General features: G+C 34.9%; 1 protein-coding gene across 1 annotated transcript in view; it reads left to right on the plus strand.

The window, feature by feature from the left end:
• Positions 1–24860, plus strand: part of LOC123240970 (arylacetamide deacetylase-like 3) — a 36150-nt gene extending 11290 nt beyond the window's left edge. Inside the window, exons 2-4 of the mRNA XM_044668679.1 lie at positions 2983–3199; positions 4915–4978; positions 24089–24860. Of these exons, the coding sequence (XP_044524614.1) occupies positions 2983–3199; positions 4915–4978; positions 24089–24860 (1053 nt within the window). The remainder of the gene's footprint in view (positions 1–2982; positions 3200–4914; positions 4979–24088) is intronic.
• The last annotated feature ends 875 nt before the right edge of the window (positions 24861–25735 follow it).

Consider the following 25735-nt stretch of genomic DNA (forward strand, 5'->3'; position numbering starts at 1 on the left):
TCCTGAACACCCACAATATACAGCTTTGTCCTAGTCTGTTTCCAATCTTTAACCAATCAATTATTCCATGTTTGGTTCTAATTGTTTCTCAGCCCACATACAGTTTCTTTAGGAGACAAGAAAGATGCTCTATTCCTATTTCTTTGAGGACTTGCCCTATTATGTTTTGATCTACACAGTCAAAGGCTTTAGTAGAGTCAATGAAGCAGAAATAGATGTTTTTCTGGAGCTCCCGGGCTTTCTCCATAATGCAGCAAATGTTGACAATTTTGTCTCTTCAAAAATTAGCCTTTATGATAAAGTGTTCTAAATCTCTCATAATTAGAGAAATGGAAATCAAAATAACTCTGAAGTACCACCTCACACCTAGCATTTTGGCTAATATGATAGTAAAGGAAAAAAATAAATGTTGGAGGAGATAAGGCAAAATTGGGACACTAATACATTGCTGGTGGAGTTGTGAATTGATCCAACTATTCTGGAAGATAATTCAGAACTATGCCCAAAGGGCTTTAAAAGACTGGTTTCCCTTTGATCCAGCAATACCATTGCTGGGTTTGTACCCCAAAGAGATAATAAAGAAAAATACATGTACAAAAATATTTATAGCCATGCTCTTTGTGGTGGCAAAAAGTTGGAAAATGAGGGTGTGTCCATCAATTGGGGAATGGCTGAACAACTTGTGGTATCTGATGGTGATCGAATACAATGGTGCTGAAAGGAATCATGAACTAGAGGAATTCCATGTGAACTGGAAAGACTTCCAGAAATAGATGGATAACGAATGGAGCAGAACCAGGAGAACATTGTACACAGAGACTGATACATTGTGGCACAATAGAAAATAATGGACTTCTCTCCTAGCAGCAATGCAATGATCTAGGATAATTCTGAGGGTCTTATGAGAAAGAACGCTATCCACATCCAGAGAAAGAACTGTGGGAGCAGAAATGCAGAAGAAAAACATGATTGATCACATGGTTGGATGGGTATATAATTGGGGATGTTGACTTTAAAATGATCACTCTATTGCAAACATGAATAATATGGAAATAGGTTTTGATAATGGAATTTCTTGTCAGCTCAGGGAGGAGGGGAGGAAGAGGGAAGGGAAAGAACATGAATCATGTAACCATGGAAAAATATTCTAAATTAATTAATTGAATAGAAAAAAATAGCCTTTACTTCTGGCAGTTCTTGGTTCATATATTGCAGAAGCCTAGCTTGCATAATTTTAAGTAAAACCTTAATGGTGTGTAAAATGTGTGTAGTACTTGGTAATTTGACATTGGCATTGCCCTTATGATTGGGACATAAATTGATCTTTTCCAATGCGATGGTCACTACTGAGTTTTCCAAATTTGCTGGCATATTGAGTGCAACACTTTAATAACATCTTTTAGGATTTTAAGCAGTTTAGTTGGATTTTCATTACTTCTACTAACTTTATTGCCAACAATGCTTCTTGAGGTCCATTTGACTTCATTTTCCAGGATATCTGGCTCTAGATCAATAACTACACTATCAGTAATGTTTAGATCTATCTTATGCAGTTCTTTTGTATTTCCTTGTAACTTCTTCTTAATCTCTTCTACTTCTGTTAAGTACCTAATATATTCATCTTTTATTCTGGTCATTTTTTGCAGGAAATATTCTTTTGATATCTCTAATTTTCTTGAGATTTTTTTGTCTTTCTTGTTCTATTGTTTTCCTCTATTTCTTTGCATTGCTAATTTTTAAAAAGTCTCTCCTTGTTAATTTTCTTCTCAATAACAGCACCCGATCCAGGCAGGATCCCTAAAGGGCAAGTGGATGAATAACCCTTTCAGGTCCCACCTGGGGTTGGATTGATTATTATTATTGGGTTCTATTAGCCTTGGATAACGTTTTCATCTGACTGCGTTGCTCCCTCCCCAAGAGTTGTGATGTAATAACTACTCAGGAAGGTACTTAATAATCTTTATCTATAGTTGTCAATAAGGGAAAGGAATAATCAGGAATAGATTGCGGATAGGAGACCCTATCTCTAATGGCTATGATCATTAATCCCTCAGGACCGTAGGCTGCTTCAGTAATGCTGGAGTTTGTTCTTCACCTCCTCTGGCTTAGTTTGGCCTCAGCCAAACCAGAGAAAGCAATCTGCTTGGTTGATACAGCTATTGATGATCCCTCTCAGCTTATGTCAGTCCTACAGCTGTCAGGAAATACCTCCCTTACCTCCCTCTGTCGATGGTTCAGATATCTAAATATCTAGGGGGGATTCAGAGAGAACCAGAGGATCCACGGTCAGATCCACAGGTCAATCTTCCAAGAACAGATCAATGTCCAAAGTCAAGGATTTCAGGCCAAGGCTTCAAAAACCAAAAGCCAAAAGCCCCTCTCAGAAGGCTGTTAGGGTATTTATACTTTCTGGCCAACTGCCTTTCCTCTCGTCCTCACGGCATCTGGGAACATTCCGATGTCTCCAACTGTTTTCACCTGTCAATTAAGGTGAGACTCACAACTCCCAGAGTTTGAATATGACAAAGCTCAACCTCAAACTCGAGTGTACATGCTCCCTGGTATATCTCTTCAATAAAGCATAAAGATGATATCCCAGAAAAACCAACTTCATGATCCCAGATGGCTGGAGAGATGCAGTTAGGTGGGGCATGGTTAGAGCACTGAGCTTAGAGTCAAGAAGACTTCACTTGAAAAATCTAGCCTTTCACATTTACTATGTAATCCTGGGAAGTAATTTTCTGACACTAACTGTGTCACCCTGGGCAAGTCACTTAATCTCTGCCTTTCTGTCTCCTTGTCAATAAAATGGGGATAATAGAACTCAGACCGCAGAGTTCTTGTTAGGATCAAATATGATAATAATTGTAAAGCTCTTAGCAAATGACTGACATAGTAAGTGCCATATAAATGTTATCTATTATTATTTTTAAAATGAGTCATTTATATGTTTCTTTCTTATCTCCTCTTTCCATCTAACAGGGTATGATTTTTGAGAAGCTGGGAATCTGCTCAATGCCAAAAGTTGTACGCTTTTTACAAGAACTTGTTCCAGAAAAGAATTATCCTGATGTTGTGGTAATCAACCAGCACTATGGAACACTACCTGTGAGGCTATATATGCCAAAGGCACCATTTACAAAGTCTCGTTGTGGAATTATCTTTTTCCATGGAGGTGGTGGCATATTTGGGAACTTGAGTAAGAAATTATTTATTTCCCTTTTGCCTAGCAAAGGAGCAGAACCACGGCTCACCCAATCTTTTCCCAAGGCTTTGTTTTCCATGTGCAGGTCAAATAGTAAACATATATGTCTGAAATTGTTTCTTTTAAAAGGGTTTGGGTAGGGCAGCTGGGTAGCTCAGTGGATTGAGAGCCAGGCCTAGAGACGGGAGGTCCTAGGTTCAAATCCGGCTTCAGACACTTCCCAGCTGTGTGACCCTGGGCAAGTCACTTGACCCCCATTGCCTACCCTTACCACTCTTCCACCTATAAGTCAATACACAGAAGTTAAGGGTTAAAAAAAACAAAACAAAAAAAAAAGGGTTTAGGTATCCTATAGTTTTGAACCCCAAAGGTTTTAGACTTTAGATGTTGGGTAATCCAACTCAATTTTAAACCAATTAAAGAGAAGACAAAAGTCTGGGGGCTTAGTATGTGTGACCTCTGCCATTATTTTTTCCTGACTCAGGGTGTGAAGACAGTCATGATTCTATTCATTCACTCCCCCCATGCATTTCTTGCGAAGAGAGGACATTCTCACCCTCAGGCAGAAAATGATTTAGTCTGAAATTCAAGTAATTATATGTTTTACCTCATGGGATCATAGGTTTGAGTGCTGGAAGGGATTTGGGGATCAATTTATTTTACTTTTTTTTAAATTGGTTTTTTTATTTTTTAAAAGTTTACACAAGGAAGTCTCACAAAGTTCCATTTTCCTTTCATACTCCAACTACACGCATAGCAAGGCTTTAAGAAGACATACTGAAAGTAAGCACATTACTTAGAGATATTCTGCAGAAAATAGTGGGTAACCCAGATCTACTGGGTGGAGAATCTTTTCGATTTACTGGAGATTCCCAGAAAAATGAATTGTCCCTTTTATGAGGAGATCATTCTCTCATGTGATGAGAAGAGAAGAAACCTTTTCTTCTAAAGCCACCTCTAGTATCCCTATAGCCAGGCTGTCTATTTATGGGATGATCATCCCTTGTCCATTGATAGCTGGGCTCATCCTCATGATGACTGCGAGGAGGCAAGCATTCTCTTGGAAGTCTGTCATATTCATAGTGTCCATCAGACCACATATCATCTCTTTTATAAGCCTTTGGATCTTTTCAGGAATCAATTTTTAATTTAACAAGCTCCTGGGGGGACCCTGTCTTGGGGATAATTTTATATGAGGTTCTTAACTTGGATATTTGAATTTGTTAAAATTTGGTAACTATTTCAATATAATTGGTTTCCTTTGTAATCCTATGTATTTCATTTTGTACATTAAAAAATATGATTCTGATAAGGGGGCACACAGGCTTCCTTAACTGCCAAAGGGTTTTAAAACCCCCAAATGCTAAAGAACCCCTGGTTTAGTATAACCTTCCTCCCTCCCCATTTTACAAAACTGAGTCCCTGCTAGAGCCTTCTCTAACCAATTTGTAATCATGGTTTTTCATCATTTATGTTCCTGTCTTTCTCCAAGATCATCTTCTGCCATAGAAGTCATTGGAATAGTAATGAGAGAATAGAGGTTCTCTAACAAGAAGAGACGAAGTAGTGAAGTAACGAGCAGATAAAATACACATATTCTGTACAAGGAATAGAACTTGGGGATGTTAGAGATGAAGCATATGAAGTAGGAAAGTATTGGGATGGGTAAATCAGCTCCCAGCTACTACTGAAAACCCTTTCTTTTCCAGAGATTTACAATGGCTTGTGCAGCTACTTGTCCAAGGAATGTGACTCAGTGGTTCTGACAGTTAGGTAAGCAATTCTCCTTCACTCTTACTGTTATTGGAAAGGCTTCTAGTTTATTCACATCACATCATAATATTTGCTCTTTGTTTTAGATAGATATTACTTATAATTTAAAGAAAAACTATTATTGTGCTTTGTAACATTTTTAGATGGGATTATTCAAGTATTCTATTTCCTCTTTGGTTAATCAGGCAATTTGTATTTTTGTAAATATTTGTCCATTTCACTTAGATTGTAAGATTCATTGGCATATAATTGGGCAAAATAGCTCCTAATGATTACTTTAATTTCCTCTTCATTGATGGGTGAGTTCACCCTTCTCACTTTTGATATTGGTTATTTGATTTTCTTCTTTCCTTTTTAAAATCAAGTTAACCAATGCCATCTATTTTATTTGAACAAATTTCCATAAAACTTAGTCTTATTTCTTAGTTCAATGGTTCTCTTACTTTCAGTTTTATTAATTTTTAGAATTTCTAATTTATTCTTTACTTCAGGATGTTTAATTTATTCTTTTCCTAGTTTTTTTTAAGTTGCATGCCCAATTCATTGATCTGCATTTTTCTCTATTTTATTGATGTTAGCATTTAAAGATATAAATTTTCTCCTAATTACTGCTTTGGCTGTATTGCATTCATTTTGATATGTTGTTTCTTCATTGCCTAGTATAGTTTTACTGTCTATTTCCTCCTGAAGTTCATTTAATTTCTCCTTTAAAAATTTAGAGGTTATACCATTTGGTGCATATATGTTTAGTATTGATATTATTTCATTGTTTATAGTATTTTTTAGCAAGATGTAATTTCTTCCTCATCTCTTTTAACTAGATCTATTTTTGCTTTAACTTTGAGATCATGATTGATACTCCTGTTTTTTTAACTTAAGATGATGTACAATAAATTCTGCTCCAGCTCCTTATCTTTAAGCCTGTGTATGTCACCCTGCCTCAGAAGTGTTTCTTGCAAACAACATATAGTAGGATTCTTTTTTTAATCCACTTTGGTATCTGCTTCTGTTTTATGGGTGAATTCATCCTATTTACATACATAATTATGATTACCAACTGTGTATTACTCTCCATATTATTTTCCCCTTTTATATATATTTTTTATTTTTTTTAAACCCTTAACTTCTGTGTGGTGGAAGAATGGTAAGGGTGGGCAATGGCGGTCAAGTGACTTGCCCAGGGTCACACAGCTGGGGAGTGTCTGAGGCCAGATTTATTATTTTCCCCTTTTGATGCAGCTCATTTTCTTTCACTCTGTTCTTCCTCACCAATGTTCTGCTTTTTTTTTCACCTCCCCCCCAACACTTCCCCTTCCCTTCTATTATCATCCCACTTGCCCTTGTCTTATTCCCCTCCGACATCTATATGGGGTAAGATAGGATTCTTTACCCAAATGAATATGGATATTACTCTCTCTCTCTCAGCCAGTTATGATGAGTATAAGGTTTAAGTACTGCCTGTCACCACCCTCATCCTCCCCTTCACTGTAATAGGCTTTCACATCTCTTTAAGGTGAGATAATTATCCTATTCTGTTTCTCCCTTCCCTTTTCCCTAAGTGCAATCTTCTTTTTACCCCATTGAATTTTTTTTGCATATCATGTCATTGCAATCAGCTTACTCCTACACCCTTTGACTATGTATACTTCTAATTGCTCTACTACTGATAAAATGTTTTAAGAATTACAAATATCTTCTTTCCATGTAGGAATACAGTTTGACATTATTGAGTCCCTTAAATTTTCCCTTTCTTATTTACCTTTTTAAGCTTCTCTTAGGTCTTATTTTTGGACATCAAATTTTCTGTTTAGGTGTGGTCTTTTCATCAGAAATGCTTAGAAATCTTCTATTCTATTGAATGGCCATTTTCACCCTAAAAGAATACACTCAGTTTTGCTGGATAGGTGAATCTGGGTTGTAAGCTTAGATCTTTTGCCTCCCGGAATATCATATTCCATGCCTTCCAATCCTTTAATATGGAGGCTGCTAAGCCCTGAGTAATCCTGACTATAGTTCCATAGTATTTGAAATGCTTCTTTATGGCTACTTGCAGTATTTTGTCCTTGGCTTAGGGGCTCTTGAATTTAGCTATACTATTCTCAGAAGTTGTCATTTGGGGATTTCTTTTTGGAGGTGATTTGTGGATTCTTTTAATTTCTATTTTACTCTCCTGTTTAAGACTATTGGGATAGGTTTTTAAAAATTTCCTTGTATTACGATGTCCAGGGTTTTTTTGTTGTTGTTGATCATGGCTTTCAGATAGTTCAATACTTCTTAAATTGTTCCTCCTGGATTTATTTTCCAGGTCAGTTTTTATTGTTTCTTGATGTCTCATAAAGTCATTAGCTTCTAGTTGTCCAATTCTAATTTTTAAGGAATGATTTTCTTCTGTGAGCTTTTGAGTCTTCATTTGGCCCATTTCTTCTTGCATTGCCTTTGTTTCTCTTCCCTATTTTTCCTCTGTCTCGATTAATTGATTTTCAAAATCCTTTTTGAATTCTTCAGAATCTGAAACCAATTCATATTTTTCTTTGAAGCTTTGCATGTGTTTGCTTTGCTTTCACTATCCCCTTCTATGTCTGTGCCTTCCTCTTTGCCTCCATAAAAATTTTCTATGGTTCGATTTTTTTTTAAGTTTGCTCATATTCCCAGCTTTTTCTTGACTTTCACTTTTAAAGGAAGATAGGGTATTCTCTTAAACTTCAGTTCTTCCATGATGGTACTGTTAGCCTTATTTCTGAGTTTCTGCAAGTTTCAGTTCTTTCAAGTTCAAGTTTGGCATGATGGCTTTGTGATGGGAGCTCTGAAAGCCACCTCTCATTGCTGATTCAATCATCCCCTGTGGCTGCTGATGGTTTGCAGAGCTCAGAGCACTGTAAGCTACCCAATGCCAGGGATCAAAGTCTAGTCTCAGGCTTGGGTAGGGGCTTTTGGTCTTACTTTCGGATTAATCAAGTCAGGCACACTGTGGACTGTCTTGCCCTGGGGTTCTGCCTTGAGCTTTGGTAAGGGCTAGATAGGTCTTGTCTCTCACAAGTCAGCAATCTGGGGATCAACTCACTGGGGATCTGGGGTTCTAGCTCTGGATTTACACAGACCCAGAGGGCCATACAGACTGACTCAAACTGGGATTTAGGCTCTCACTACAAGCTTGGGTTAGTGTTTGTTTGGAACTTTAGAGGGAGTGCATTGGGTTGCACTGCTATTGGCTTGGGTACCGTTTCAGAATCTGGATCAGTAGATGGGGAGTGGTGGGGGCTTTCTATGGGCTTGCACCTTACTCATTGGTATAGCCTCTTTCTGGCTATATTCCTCTCTCATCCCAGCAAACCAGATGCTTTTTGCCTACCTTTCAAGTTGTTCTTTGCATGAAAATTGCTTCATTCCATCTCCTTGGTAGTTCTTTCACTCCAATATTTGTTTAGTGGCATTATTTTAAGATTCGTTGGAAAGGATTCTCATGGTGGTTTCAAGCTTTCCCTGCCTCTACTCTGCCATCTTGTCTCCAACCATGTTATATATATATTTTTAATTTTTTTAAAACCCTTAACTTCTGTGTATTGACTTATAGGTGGAAGGTGGTAAGGGTAGGCAATGAGGGCCAAGTGACTTGCCCAGGGTCACACAGCTGGGAAGTGTCTGAGGCCGGATTTGAACCTAGGACCTCCCATCTCTAGGCCTGGCTCTCAATCCACTGAGCTACCTAGCTGCCCCCCATGTTATATTTTTAATAGGAATAGATATTGTTTTTTCAAAAGTTTTGCTCTGCCTGCCCCTTTTAATGCAATCATATTATTTTTATTGCTTTTATTACTGATATAGTTAATTATGCTTATAATTTTTCTAATATGGAACCAAATTTGTATTTCTGGTATAAATCCAATTTGGTAGTTGAGTATAATTTTTGTGATATATTGCTGTAATTTCCTTGCTAGTATTTCACTTAATATTTTGTTTCAATATTTACTAGGGAAATTGATCTATAGCTTTCTTTCTGTTTTTGCTCTCCCCTAGTTTAGGTATCAGAATTTTATTTTTGTCAGGGAAGGAATTTGATAGGATTCCTTTACTTTTTTTTTCAAACATTTTATATAGTGTTAGAATTAATTGTTCTTACATCTTTAGTAGAATTTTCCTTTAAATCTATCTGATTTTGCTTTCTTTTATTTTTCCTTAAGGAGCTCAGTTATAGTTTATTCGATCTCTTTTTCTAAAATAGGGTTATTTAAGCATTTTGCTTCCTCTTTTATTAATCTGAGAAATTTGTATTTTTTACAAATATCCATCTGTTTCATTTTCATTGTTAGAGTCATTGCTTGTGCAATTACCTTTTTCATGTATGATACTGGTAATTTGGTTGTTTCCTTTTTTAACCAAATATTCACTTTTTTCATAAAACCAAATTATTGAATTTCCAAATACTTTTTAATCTAGGCTCCAAAGGCCCTTTACTGAATATAACTTAAATTTCATTTTGGTACCCAAAAGGTGCTTTTAATATTTTTGCTTTCTTGCATTTTTTGGTGAGATTTTTATGCCCTGGTCAATTTTTGTGAAAGTGCTAGTACATATGAGACTAGGCATACTTTTTTCTATTCTCATTCAATATTCTCTAGAGGTTTGTCATATCTAACTCTTCTAAAGTTCTATGTATCTTCTTAACTTATTTTTATTCATTTTATGGTTAGATTTATCTAAGTCTGAAAAAGAAAAAAATTGAAATTCTTCATTGGCATAATTTTACCTTCTATTTCCTCTTATTACTCATTTAATGTTTTCTTCAAGAATTTGGATGTTATGCCATTTAGTGCATATACATGCAGTGTTGATATTAATTCATTGTCTATGATTCCTTTTAGCAAAATGTAGTTTCCTTGATTATCTCTTCTAATTAGGTATATTTTTGCTTTTGCTTTGTCTGAGATCATGACTCCTACTCTTGTTTCTTGGCAGGTTCTGTCCTTCCCATTATTTTAACTCTATCTATGTCTCTTGTAAATAATATATTGCTGGATTCTGGCCTCTAATACATTCTGCTCTCTACTTTCATTTTATAGGTGAATTCATCTCATTCACAGTTATGATAGTTGATAGCATATTTCTTTCCATCCTTTTCTATTTCTCCTTCTCCTTTTTATTCTGTACCCTCTCAAAAATCTCTCTCTCTCTTTTTTTTTTTTTTGCTTATAATCACTGCTTCTCTTAATATGCCTACCCTCTTGTTACCCTCTCCCCTTTTTCTTAGCTTCTTTCCCAACTACTTACTTTCTGGGTAAGATGAATTTTTATAACCAACTGTGCTGTGTGTGTGTGTGTGTGTGCGCGCGCATATACATATACGCATGATTTCTCTCTCCTGTTTACCATTTTTATGCTTCTTTCGAGTCTTGTGTTTGAAAGTTAAATTTTATATTTAGTCCTGGTCTTTTCATCAGAAATGTGTGAAAAGTTCTTTATTTCATTAGTTATTCTTTTTTTCTCCTCCCTAGGATCATACTCAGTTTTACTAGGTGGACTATTCTTGGTTGTAATCCTAATTCCTTTGCCTTCTGGAATATAGTATTCCAAACTGTCTTCTTTTTTTACATAATATCTACTATATCTTTTAAAAATCCTGATTGGCTTCACAGTTTATGGATGCTGCTAGTTTTTTTTCTTGATCCTGAAAACTCTTGATTTTATCTACAAATTCCCCAAAATAGTAATTTTGGGATTTTATTTAGGTGAACAGAGAATTGTTTCAATGTTGACTTTGACCTCTGATTCTAACATAAGTGGGGCAGTTTTCCTTTATGATTTCTTAAAATATGTCTTGGTCTTTTTTTGATCATGACTTTCAAATAGTCCTATAATCTTAATTATCTCTTTTCAATCTGTTTTCCAGATCAATTGTTTTTTTCCTATGAGATGTCTTTTCTACTATTTTAAATATTCCTTCAACTTTACTATATTATCTCTCACTCTCTCTCTTTTTTTATGGAGTCATTAGCTTCTAATTGGCCAATTCAAATTTTTAGGAAATTGATTTTTCAGCGAGAAATTATATCTCTTTTACAAGTTGGCCAATTTTGTCTTTTAATGAGTTGTTTCAGCATTTTTTCCCTTTTCTCTATTTTACCATTTTTCCAATTCTGATTTTTAAGGAATTATTTTATTTTATAATTTTTTCTTTATTTTATTCCAGTAATAGATTTATATATGTTTTCCAAGGTTATGTGATTCATGTTGTCTCTCTCCTTTCTTCCCTCCCCTCTCCTGGAGTTGACAAGCAATTCCACTGGGTTATACATGCATTATCAGTTAAAACATATTTTGATATTATTCATTTTTGTAAGAGAGTAATCTTATAAAACCAACCCCCCAATCTTATACCTAAATAAACAACTGATAAATCATATGTTTTCTTCTGTATTTCTATTCCAACAGTTTTTTCTCTAGATGTGGATAGCTTTCTTTTTCATAAGTTCTCAGAATTTTCCTGGATCATTGTATTGCTGTTAGTAGTAAATTCTGTTACATTTGATTGTCCTACAATGTTTCAGTTACTGGGTATAATGTTCTCCTGGTTCTGCTTATTTCACTCCACATCAGATCATGTAGGTTTTTCCAGTCCTTTCTAAAATCATCCAGTTCATTATTCTTTCAGCACAATAGTATTCCATCACCATTAGATACCACAATTTGTTTAGTTATTCCCCAATTGAGGGACATCCCCTCAGTTTCCAAAATTTTGCTCCCACAAAAAACACAGCTATAAATATATAAATATATTTTAAGACAGGTCCATTCCCACTTAAAAAATATCTTTGGGATACAGACCTAGTAGTTGTATTGCTAGATCAAAAGGCATGCATTCTTTTAAAACCCTTTGGGCATAAATCCAAATTGCCTTCCAGAATGGTTGGATCAATTCACAATTCTACCAGCAATGAATTCATTTTTATCCCAATTTTGCCATATCCCCTCCAACATTTATTATTTTCCTTTATTTTCATATTGGCCAATCTTCTAGGTGTAAGGTGGTACCTCATACCTATTTTGATATACATTTCTATAATCAAGAGGCATTTAGAACATTTTTTATCTGATTATTGATAGTTTTGATTTTTTTATCTGAAAACTGCCAATTCATATCCTTTGACCCCTTTGCCAATTGAAGAATGATTTTTTTTTTTATAAATTTGACTTAGTTCTTCATATTAAGGAATTATTTTAAAGAATTTTTGTGCCTGTTTTACCAAGCTGTGAATTTTTTTCATAATTTTACTTCATAGTTCTCATTTCTTTTCCTAATTTATCATCTACCAGTTTTAGATAATTAAAATTTTAATTTTGCTCTTTTATTTCTTTCTTTAGGTCTTCTGGGAATTCTTGTTGGGTCTGTGATTGACCTGCATTTTTTTTTTTTTTTTGAGGATCTGTTGATGTTTGTCTTCTTGTGTTTAGAGCTTCATTGTTAGTAGTTTTATGGTCAAGTTTTTGTTGTTGTTGTTGTTGTTTTAGAGAAAATATTAATAATTAACAGGGCATTATTCACAGATATGGTTAGCATTAAGATTAATAGTAGTAGTGGTCATTTCTGATCAATTATCTCTGAAACTCTCCTAAATAGATTAGCTCAGCTAGGCCCTTCAGGGGAAAGAGAAAATAAACTTACCTCTACATAACAAACAACAGAGACATCCTTTCCCTGAAGTGAATAGACCCTTATCCCACCCAAGACCCTTTCTGTCTTACTTATTATCCCGCAGATATAGATATACCTCTATATGTGTTACATCTCTTCTTTTTAGCAAAACTGATGATAAGCTATCCTGGTCCACGGCTTGAGCACAGCTTCTTGGAGCCTGGCACCCTACTAATATTACCATGGACAAAAATTTATATGATGTTACTCATGTCATTGGGGACAGTCATGTCCCTGGGCTAAATCTGGATGCAATAGTGAATTCAATACTGAATATTTTCAAATCTCTTAACCCTTTTAGAAGCCTGTTTTGAGTTTTGGTGCATACTCTTCCTGCTTTTGTAATAATCCTTATATGTATATGTTTAGCCCCCTTTTTTTTTACTGTGATTTATTATACTGTCAACAATGTTAAAAGATTCTCTATTCCTGTCCAAGAGATACAGTAAATGAAGGGACAGCTCCAGGAACCTCAGCCTAATTAAAACATTCCCAAGCCCCATTGTCAAAGACTATTTTATGGTTGGCTAGAAAGAAGTTCTTAGATAATAGTCTGAAGTTCTGTGTGCAATTAAGATCTGTCCTTGCAGGATCTGCCTCTCTCTGAGATTTCCCTTCTGGTTTTCTGCCTTAGTAGGTCAAACTGACCTAAGGTTCTGGCAGTTGTCTGCTAATTTCCCTAGCCTACTTCTTTTTTATATGTTTGCTTTAGTTTTTATTATATTTTTGCAGATTACATGTAGATATAATTTTTAATGATCTTTTTTTGCATTTTACATTTCATGTTTTCTCCCTCCCTTCCCCTCTCTCTGAGATGATAATCAATATGATATAGGTTATACACGCTATTATACTAGAAAAATACTCATGAAGGAAATGAAAGGAAAAATGGTATGGTTCAATTTGCATTCAGACTCCATCAGTTCCTTCTATAGCTGTGGATAAAGTTTTTCAACATGAGTTCCTTAGGGTTATAGTTTAATCCTTCACAGTTGTTTATCATACAATATTTGTTACTATATACAATGTTCTCTTAGTTCTGCTTACTTATCCTGTCTCAGTTCATATAAGTCGTTTCAGTTTTTCTGAAATCATCCTGCTCATCATTTCTTACAGCACAATACTATTTCCTCACCATCATGTACCGCAATTTGTTTAGTCCTTTATCAATTGATGGATGTCTCTTCAATTTCCAATTCTTTGCCACTACAAAAAGCTGCTATACCTATTTTTGCATAATTAGAGCCTTTTACTTTTTTTAATGATCTCTTTGGGATTAAGACCTTGTCTTACAGTGTCAAAGGGTATCTTTTTTTTTTTTTTTTTTTTTTTTTTTTTTTTATAGCTCTTTAGCTGTAGCTCAAAATTGTTCTCCAGAATGGTTGGATCAATTCACAACTCCACCAGCAAAGCATTAGTGTCCTAATTTTGTCACATCCTCTCCCAACATTTATCACTTTTCTTTTCTGTCATATTTGCCAATCTGATAGGTATGAATTGGTACCTCTGAGTTGTTTTAATTTACATTTGTTTACTCAGTAGTGAGTTGGAACATTTTTTATATGGCTTTGGCTAGTTTTGCTTTCTTCATCTGAAAACTGCCTATTCATATTCCTTGACCATTTATTATGTAGAGGATGAATTTTATTTTTGTAAATTTGACTCAGATCTCTATATATTTGAGAAATTAGGCCTTTATTAGAGAAATCTGCTATAATAATTTCTCCCTAGCATTCTGCTTTATTTCTAATCTTGGCTGCATTGGTTTTGTTTGTACAAAAACTTTTGAATTTAATGTAACCAAAACTATTCATTTATACCTAATAATGTTCTCTATTTCTTGTTTGGTCCTAAATTCTTCCCTCAACCATAGCCTTCACAGGCAAACTATTCTAAGTTATCCTAATTTACTTATAGTATCACTGTTTACGTCTGAATCCTATCCATTTTGACTTTATCTTGGCATAATGTGTGAAAGGTTGACCTATACCTGGTTTCTGCCAAACTTTTTTTTAGTTTTCCCAACAGTTTTTGTTGGGAAAGTTCTTGTTCCAAAGCTAGGATTTTTGTATTTATTAAACACTAGATTTCTATGGTCATTACCTATTTTGTACTATGCACACAAAAAAATCTATTCCACTGATCCACCATTTTATTTCTTAGCCATGTACTAGATTATTTTGATATTTACCACTTTGCAGTACAGTTTGAGATTTGGTATGGTTAAGCCCCCTTCCTTCACTTTATTTTTCATTAATTCCTTTGATATTCTTGATCACTTGCTTTTCCAGATAAATTTTGTTGTAATTTTTTTCTAGCTCTATAAAATAATTTTCTGGTAGTTTGATTGGTATGGCACCAAATAAATAATTTAATTTAGGTAGACTTGTCATTTTTATTTTATTGGCTCAGCCTACCCAGGAGCAATTAATGTTTTTCTATACTTGGAAGTCTACCTACCAAGGCAAATCCAGGAACTACATGAAAACAGTTGCAAAATACCTTTCACACAAATAAAGTTAGATCTAAACAATTAGAAAAACATACATCTGGATATATTACAGTTATCTTAAATGAGATTTCTCTTATCTTTATCTAATATCTCTCTCTATACACATCTGTCTCCGTATCTCTCTTAGTTTCTTTTTTTTTTTTTTTTTAACCCTTGTACTTCGGTGTATTGTCTCATTGGTGGAAGAGTGGTAAGGGTGGGCAATGGGGGTCAAGTGACTTGCCCAGGGTCACACAGCTGAGAAGTGTCTGAGGCCAGATTTGAACCTAGGACCTCCCGTCTCTAGGCCTGACTCTCACTCCACTGAGCTACCCAGCTGCCCCCTCTCTTAGTTTCTTTTTATGTATATGCCTTTCAATGACTCTTTGTCTTTCTCTGACTCTTATCTCTAACTCTTGGTCTCTTTATATGTCTGACTCTTTCTCACTTTACCTTTTTTTTTACCTCATTATTCCTTTCTCTCTTTCCCCCTGTCTCTATCACTTTCTGTTTCTGTTTCTCTCTTAATATCTCTCCCTTTCCCTCCCACGTTCTCCTCCTTTCTTTCATTACCTCTCCATCTCTCAGTCTCTTTGACTCTCTATCTCCCTCTGCCTTATTCTCTGTATTTATTGTCTACAGTTATCTTAAATGAAATTTCTCTTTTTGTCACTTGCTGCTGGTAATATATAGAAATGCTAATGATTTATGTGGCTTTATTTTATATTTGGCAACTTTGCTAAAGGCGTTAATTATTTCAAGTAGTTCTAAAGTTGATTCTCTAGGATTCTCCAAGTATATCAAAATATCTGTAAGGAGTAATAGTTTTGTTTTTCATTTGTTTTCAGTTGTGTCCAACTCTTTGTGACCCCCTTTTGAGGGGTTTTCTTGGAAAAGATACTGGTATGCTTTGCCATTTCCTTCTCCAGTTTATTTTCAGATGAGTAAACTGAAGGAAACAAGATTAAGTGACTTGCCCTGGGTCACACAGCTAGGGAGTGTCTCTTAGAGTGGATTTGAATGCAGATCTATCTGTCTTCAGGTCCACTGCTCTATCCATAGCACCACCTGGCTGTCCATATTATTCTTCATCCCCTATTCTAATTCCTTCAATTTATTTTTCTTCTCTTCTTGTTATAACTAGCATTTCTAGAATAATATCAAATAATGGTATTGATAATTGGCATCCTTGCTTTATCCTTGATCTTCTTGGGAAGATTTATAGCTAATCTCCATTACAGAAAATGCTTGCTCATAGTTTTAGATAGATACTACTTATCATTTTAAGGAAAGCTATTGATTCCTATGCTTTCTAGTGTTTTGAATAGGAATGTTGTATTTTGTTAAAGGCTTTTTCTGCATCTATTTTATCATATGATTTTTGTTGGTTTTGTTATCGTAAGGTCAATTACAGTGATAGATTTCTTAATATTGAGCTAGTCCTGCATTCCTGATATAAACTCTGCCTGGTCATAATATATGATTATTAATATATTATGTATATTTTATATTCTACAATTATGTTCTGCAAAAGTCGTTAATGATTTCAATGTTTTTAGTCAACTAATATTCTCTAAATTAAACTTTCATGCCATCTACAAAAGTCATACTTTTGTTTCCTCTTTGGTTACACTTATTCCTTTAATTTCTTTTTATTTCTTATTTACTATAGCTAGCATTTCTAGCTCTTTACTGAACAATAATGGTGATAATGGATATTTTTACTTTCCCTCAATCTTTAGAAAGTGTTTTAACATACTCACTATAGGTAATTCTAGTTCAGTTTTAAATAGATGTTTTTCACATTCATAAATTTATGTAGCATTTGAATGAATTCCAAATAATTTCCATGTCAGTTATTTTTACTAAGAGATACCTAACATTTTCTTTCCTTCTGCTTTTTGGCTTTTCGAAAACATTTCTTGTCTCATGGTATCATTTGGTTGATTCCAGTTTTCAAGTGGTTTGTTATTGAGGAAGGTTTTGTACTTTTTGTAAGAAACTATTAATTTCTTTTCCTATTCTTCTAGAACTCTCATTTCTTTTCCAAGTTTTTCCTCTTTTTTCTCATTTAATTGATAAAAACACCTGAAAAATCTCTTGATTTACTTCTTTCAGGAATTCTAGTTGAATCCAGGCCCAAACTGTGTTTTTCTCTGAGGCTTTGGCTTGTAGATGTTCTATAATCATTCTCTACTTCTGGGATTTTCATCTTCAGTATCCATGTCACAATAATATCTTTACTATGGTGAGAGTTTTCTTTTTTTCTTTTCTTTTTTCTTGCTCATTTTTCCAGTCTAGTTCCTGAATTCAGACCTGATGTTAGGGCCATGTACTTCTTTAGGGAAGATCTAAGAAAGTCTTATTAAAATTTTCTTGGAATTACCGAGTATTGAATTATTCCAAAATCTCAGGGACAGCTCAGGCTAGGGATCTGCAAGCTTTTAGCACTCTCTAAATGGTCTAAGCTAGGGTAAAGTCTGATTGCTTTTCCTTGCCCTTTGCTCCATAAATACCTGATATAGGTTTCTGTCTGAACAATAAGAAACTCCTGCTAGACTCAGTCACAATTAGTCAGTTGGAAAACTATGACAGTTCCGGAAAAAGAAACTTGGGCTCTATTAGGTCTGAAATTCTTGCTCTGGATATTCTTCTGAAAATTTCAGTTACAGTGCTATCACATGCTTCTAAACCAGCTTCTTTCTCAGTACACTACTCTGGGCCAGTACCAAAAATTTTAGAATATAGATGAAACAGTTCTTGGGGGGAAATCACTATCTGTAAACACTTTCTTGAATAAAAGAGAGAAAGAAGAAGTAACTAAAAAACCTTTAGAAAAACAAGAAATTAAATACTTCTAATTAAATACCAAATTCTTAATGAGGTAGTGGAGTAAGGGAAATTAGATCTATGGGGAGATCAGTAGGTGTATATTCACCAACTATCATTCATTAACCCAACCCTAAAGGTAAGGTAACAACCTAGAGGTGTATAACAACCCTATTACAGTGGGAAATAAACAAATGAAATGAAATTTTATTTTAATAAGTAAATAAATAAAATTCTGAAAATCAAAGAAGAGATGAATGAAATTTAAAGTAAAAAGTCATTGAATTAATAAAACTAAGAGCTATTTTGTTAAGACCAATAAAATATATAAAACATTAGCTAAATTGATTTTTTAAAAAAGCAAATTACCAGTATCAAAACTGAAAAAAGTGAAATCACAATCAATGAAGAAGAAATAGAAAAAATTATTAGGAACTCTTTTACCCAATTATATGCCAATAACACTGGTACTCTACACAATTATACAACACCAAGATGAATAAAATGGGAAATAGAGGCTGTAACTGAATAAGCCATAAGTGAATTTGTAAAGAACAAAAAATTCCAATGCCAGATGTATTTATAAGTGAATTCTAGCAGATACTTGAAGAATCATTAATTCTAAAACTATAAATTATTTGAAAAAATAGTAAAGGTAGGGGTCCTAACATATTTCTTCTATGACATGAATATTATCTAGATACCTAAATCGGAGAAAGAAGAAGCAGAGAAAGAAAATAGATTGATGTTCCTAATGAGTGCTGATGAAAAAATTTAAATAAAATATGTAATACCATTTCTGCTATACAAAATGGAGGGCAGAATGATTGACATGTAGTGGTTTAGAATTTGGAATGAACCGAAGATTGGCATGAGCCAGGAATGAAAAAACAGTTTCTGGAGCGCGTATAGAAGGAGCTGGGACACTGAGGAGAGGCTCTCATTCTGGAGAAGGGATTTTCGGTGGGAGGCTGTGGTTGGGTAGGCCAAATCAACTTAGGTTACCAGCAGCCATTACTGATCATTATCTTAATTCCAACCCTGTGTGAATCTATACTCTATACCCTCATAATGAATCATCTAAGAAGAAGCACCATCGATACCATCAAACAGCCTGGTCCAGGTTGCAAAGGAGAAAGATAAAACCTCTACAACTGCTCTTCTTAGACTCTGATGACTTTCAAGCTAATATTCACCTGCAGCTTTAGCCAAGTTTTCCCTGCGTACCTCTTACCTTCAGTCCCCCATTTCCCTTTCCCTAAGTTTGTTATTGTTAAATCCTGAAATTAACTTAGGTGGATGCCATCTTTACCCTGAGGATTGTCAACATATCCTTAGGTATCTGAAGGAAGGAGAATTATTGAATCTATAAGTTAAGCTGCAGTCAAATATAGCGTTTATCCATACCAGTGGTTCCCAAACTTTTTTGGCCTAATGCCCCCTTTCCAGAAAAATATTACTTAGCGCCCCTGGAAATTAATTTTTAAAAAATTTTAATAGCAATTAATAGGAAAGATAAATGCACCTGTGGCCATCACCCCCCACCTGGATTGCTGCAGAACCCACCAGGGGGCAGTGGCGCCCACTTTGGGAATCACTGATCCATACCATAGGCCAGGATTAGTGGATCGAAGAACTGTGAACTACAAACCACAGCTTATTCATTAATCTACTTATTCCTGGGACACTGTTATATTGGAGTTGGGTGTAACAGCTTCATCCTAATTCACCGGAGAGGTCCTGAGCGCTCCACCATCACAACTCCAGTGTGACACTTAAGGATTTCCTTAGCCAGTCACCATCAGGGAGAGGGGATACATATTCCCCACAGCTGCCAGGAGCCACTTTACTTATAACAAATATTAGCAAAGAGAGTAAAGCAACAGAAAGCAAAGATCATACACTATTGCTAAGCTGGATTTATATCTGAAATGCAGGCCTGCTTTAGTATTAGGAAAGCTCTAAACATAACTGACCACAATAGTATCAAGAATAACAAGAATCATGATAATATTACATATCAGAAATAGTTATAATACTAATTTTTATTAGAAATACTAGAAAGTATAGGAATAAGTGGATCTTTCCTTAATACAAATAATACCTATAGAAAACCAAGAGTTAGGATTATTTGTACTGGGTATAAACTAAAAGGTTTTCTGTTAAGATTGGAGTAAAGTAATAATGTTAATTATTACCACTGCTATTTGATATGAAGCAACAAATAATAGCTATAGCAATAATACAAGAAAAGTAAATTGAGGGATTAATCATAAGCAAAGAAGAAACAAAACAATCATTATATTAGGGATATGAGCAATGCAGGAATTTGTTTTGCTTAAATATATGTGTTTGTAACAGTGGTTTTATTTTCCTTCCTTTCTCATTTGAAGGTAAAGAAGAGGGATAGAATGTAGATCTGAAAATAAGACAAAATTTAATTTTTAAAATGTACAGATAAAGTCCCCCATGCCTCCAAAATGTCTAATGGATTTTTAATATCTGCTTCATGAATTCATCCATTACCCTTTTCTATTGTCATGATTAAAATTATTTCAAGATACTGGTTTTTGGGTAAGAAATATCATTTTATTAAATATATATCCATTTAATGGTTAGGCCAGGATCATAACCAATAAAGTGGCATATAGGTCTCTGGTTCTCTCAAATGACCATGAATCTGGAAGCTGTGTCAAGCAGCTTAATAAATAGTTTTAATATCTTGCATGATAATGTATGTATAACCCAGATCAAATTGTTTACCATCTCTGGGAAGGGGGAGGGAAGAGAGGAAGGGAGACAATTTGGATCAAATACTTCAGAAAACATGCAGAAAATTTTATATGTAATTGGTAAAAAAAATATCTTTACAAAAAAATAAAATAGATTTTCAGAATCTCATTTAGCCCCTCTCTTGAATATCCCAAGTCATTTCCAATTAGTGGATAGCTAATTAAGCAATGATCATTCAAATTATCCACCTCTATCCATCCCCACAGGTGAATAATCCCACTAGTTGGAAAAGAACCCTTCTCCCCTTCATTTATTAACCAAATTTTGTTTGAAAGGAAGACATTCTTTAGAATTCCTAATGTGATAAGAATTCATTTAGTTTTCATTAAGAGCAGGTTTCAGATCAGAGAAAGGGTTTGTCCACTTTTATGCTGTCCCTTTTAAGAGACCAAGCAGACAGATTTTTATTCAGGCCCTTTAAGGGAGAAGCATAAAACCCAGTGAGGGGAGACAGTTGGGGCTCCATGTTCTCTGGCAGTCAAAGGGAACAGAAGTGGCTGGTGTGAGCTCTTGCTCTGACAGCTGATATCAGATGGTTGGAATTACAGAAGATAATTAAGGAGGTTGAAGAAGAAAACTTACAATTTGTGATCAAAAGTCAAGTGACTGAGGGGTTTTTCCTTCTGAGCACTCTGAGAAGAGTTCTAGCTTTGAGGCCTATTCTCGACGGGAACTTGAGGGGGAGCCAGAGAGCTGTCTGTGTGAACTGACACAGACAGTGGGATCTTGGAGTCGGGTGAAAGAGAGGTGCTATATTTAGTTTCTCAAGGAAGAGAAACTGATATTTTGAAGTTTCATAAATTATTATAAAAATATAGATTCAATTTTATCTTAGGATAAGATAGAGAAATTATCTTCTTATTTAGTCAGTAAGTGTAGTTAAGTCAGGTCTGTTCTGCAGACAAGAAGAAACTCCATGAGGAGTTAGTTTTGGGAGATTTATTTAGATATTAGAATAAGATTAATAGATTTTAAATTCTATCCCTAACTCCTAGTTTCTATCCTCCTTCTTCCTTTTCCTACCTCAACCAGTAATAAAGTAGATTTGGATTAAACTGCTCCTGGCCATCCACCCACTGCCTGAAATTCAGTTTAATCTCTGACAGCTTTAGCTGATTATAACTGGCCATTATCATTTTGTTATTAATATTCAATACTAGCCCAGATTTATTATACTTATAACAGCTTAGCCCCATACCAACTTTAGTTACTTATAACAGCTGGGCAATACCAACTGGTTATCAATAATCAATAACACCATTCAGATTAATAATAGTCATAACACTAAGGACAAAGAAAATGCAAAAAGCAGTAGACTGGATGGAGTCTTTGACTCAGACCCTAGATACAGAAATACACAGTAAATCTCCTTAATATACAGTAATAGTTTTAAGGTCTTTTTAAAGTCTAGCCTGATATGAGAATAATATAGTATATGAAAAATAAATTCTCACATTGTCCAAGTAGTCTTGAAAACTCTCCAATAAAATATTACTTTTGCTCATTGATCTTCACCTAAAAAATAGATCCAAATCATGCTCTGTGCTTTGGAGGCTTCGATTTCCTCATCTAAAAGATGAAGAAATTGACTTAGATGGTCTCTGAGGTTGTTTCCAACTCTACATCCTAATACCCTCAGCCATATTTCCCCAGCTCTGGTTCCCAGATTTCCTCACATAAATATATTTTCTTAAAATACAATCTGTCCAGTTTCTTTTGCAAAAAAGGCATATCTTTCCAGAACCATATTCCAGTCATAATACCATCCTATGATGTTATGATTTTTCAGTCAACATTGATTTGCTTGTTCCAAAGTATCAAATATAAATGGTTCTTGTTAATGGGATGATGCATTGTAGTGTACTAGAAAGAATATTTGGATTTGACATTGTTATTTGACTCTCACATTTCCTAGCTGTGAGGCCTTAATGAAAAGATTCTTAATATTTTCTGAGTCATGGACTCTTTAGTTAATCTGGTGAATTATCGATCCATTCTCAGAATAATGTTTTTGAATGATTGCAATAAGATACATAAGATTACAAAGAAAATCAATTACATGGAAATATAGTTATCAAAATATTTTTTAAAAAGTTAATGGAGGGAGACAATTTGGATCACATAACTTTGGAAAACCTATGGAAATTTATTACATGTAACTGGCTAAAAAAATTAAATTAAATTGTTAAAAGTTCATGGAGAGGCAGTTAGGTAGCACAGTGAATAGAGTATCAGGCCTGGAGTCAGGAAGATCTCGGTTCAAATCTAGTCTCAGATACTTCCCAGTTACGTGACCCTGGGCAAGTCACGTAAGCACTATTACTTAGCCATTGCTGCTCTTTTCCCTTAGAATTGATATTTAGTTTATGGACCCCAGGTTAAGAACTCCTGTTTTAGAGTTAATCATTAATCTTTTTAGGGCCCCAGTTTACTCTTTTATAAAATGAAGGAATTAGTGATTTCTATGGTCCTTTCTAGAGGTGACAATCTATGATTCTAATGTAGAACAAAACTTTTTTTTTTGCCTTTTTAAATAGTATTTTATTTTCTCCTCAATTATATACAAAAACAATTAAAAATTTTCATTTTACAAAAATTCGAGCCAAATTTTATCTTCCCTCTCTCTGAGATGGCAAACAATCCAATTCAGACTTTACATGTGCAATTTAACTCTTTTTTCATATTAGTCATTTTGTGGAAGAGAACTTGAAACAAAAAAAATGAAGAAAGTGAAATATAGTATGTTTTGGTCTGGATTCCAGTTTCATCAAGTTCTGTCTTTGGAAGCAGATGGCAATTTTCATTGGGACTGTCTTGAATCACTATATTGCTAAGATTAGTAAAGTCATTCAAAATTGTTCCTTATACAATAATGCTGTTACTGTGAACAATGTTCTCCTGGTTCTGCTCATTTCACTTTACATCAGTTCATTGTAGATCTTTTCAGATTTTTTTGAAAACATCTCACTCATTGTTTCTTATACTACAATAGTATTCCACCGCTATCAAATACCACGATTGGTTCAAACATTCCCCAATTGACGGATATCCCCTCAGTTTCCAATTCTTTGCCATCACAAAAAGAGCTGCTGTAAATATTTTTGTACAGATAGGTCCTTTTTTTTCCCCTCTCCTTTTTTTCTCTTTGAGATAAAGTCCTAATGGTGGCCTTGCTGGATTAAATGGTGTATCCAGTTTTAAAGCCCTTTTGATATAAGAAAAAAATCATTTTTTAAACAAACATTTGTGAAACTGATTTTATGACAAGGCATAATCCCATTTATATATCTGTCTCTTGATTCCTCTTTAGTTACCGCAAGCTTCCTGAGCACAAGTACTTTGCTCTATTTGATGACTGCATGAATGCTACCATCCGTTTCCTGAAGAACCTAGAAATCTATGGTGTGGATCCATCCCGGGTCATCATCTGCGGAGATAGTATTGGAGGGACGGGTGCAACTATTATTTGCCAAAATCTTATAACTCAACCAGATCTCCCCAAGATTCGAGCTCAGGTTATGATCTATCCTTTTATCCAGGGTTGTAATTTCCAGCTTCCCTCCCATCAACAGAACAAAAATGTCCCTATGCTTACCAGGGACCTGGCTATTTTCTGTTTTTTTCAACATCTTGATATCCACCCCATTTGGAAAACTGCTGTCCAGAATGGTGCCCATGTACCCCCTGAGATATGGGAAAACTTTGAGAAAAGATTAAGTGTCCACAACCTACCTAAGAGGTTCATAGAGAATGGCTTCCAGCCCATGCCACTCGATCCTTTTAATGAGAATGCTTACATGGAAACCAAACGAATCTTAAGTACAACGATTTCACCCCTACTTGCTGACAATTACATAATTGCTCAGCTCCCCCAAACCTTGCTTGTGAGCTGTGAGTTTGATATCTTCCGAGATGACGCATTGTTGTACAAGAAGACGTTGGAGGACCACGGGGTGCCAGTGAGCTGGCACCATATGGAAGATGGTTTTCATGGGATATTAGTCACCTTTGACACAATATTAGCTTTTCCCTGTGCCTTAAAAATTATGAATATTATAGTCAATTTTGTAAAGGATCTGTGAATCTCACTGCCAAGACTTTCAGGAAAGAATGGCAAGTTTGGACTCTATTCCAAGTTGAGTCCTCCATTTTTACCAATTTAGGGGATAGGGAAATTCTGGGACTGAAGGGAAGAGATTTGAAATATAATTCTACCTTAGAATCAATAGTGCCAAAACAGTTTCTGATGCATGAATAGTAAAGAAAGATGGTTTGAAGTAGTGCTTGTTCACAGACATGGTGGCAGGAAGAATAGGCTGGAAAATCCTTGTGTTATCTTTTTTTTTAAGTCTACATTGGCTATGTGGGCCATTCATAATGCAAGTGTTCTAAGATAAATTGTGAGTGTCCTATTGATTCCAGGGTAACAGGGACCAGATCTGACTAAAACATTTGCCTTCACTTTCTGAAACCCTAGCAGCTTGGCTTATGAGTGACAAACAGGACAATATTGTGGCTTTTTGTGACTAAATTGGAGGATGGAAAGATGGTATTTCCCTTTGTCCCAGAAATAGGATTATACAACTGTTAGGCTTATATTCCAAAGAGAAGAAGTAGGAAAAGGAGACATATGTACAAATATATTTATAGCAGCTCATTTTTATGGCAAAAACCCCCCTAGAAATAAAGGGTGTCCCCAGCAATTGGATGAATGGCTAAAAAAATTATGGTATATCTATGCAATGGATTATTATTGTGATATAAGAAATGATAAAAGAAAGGGTTCTAGAGAAACCTTGGAAGACTTACATAAATCAATGTAGAGTAAAGTGAACAGAACCAAAGAACAATTTCTAATTTAACAAGGTTCTAGAGAAACCTTGAAGACATACATGAATCAATGTAGAGTAAAGAGAACAGAACCAAAGAACATTTTCTACTTTAACAATTTCTACTT

This window comes from Gracilinanus agilis, chromosome 3, assembly GCF_016433145.1.
Source record: "Gracilinanus agilis isolate LMUSP501 chromosome 3, AgileGrace, whole genome shotgun sequence".
Taxonomy (NCBI): Eukaryota; Metazoa; Chordata; class Mammalia; order Didelphimorphia; family Didelphidae; genus Gracilinanus; species Gracilinanus agilis.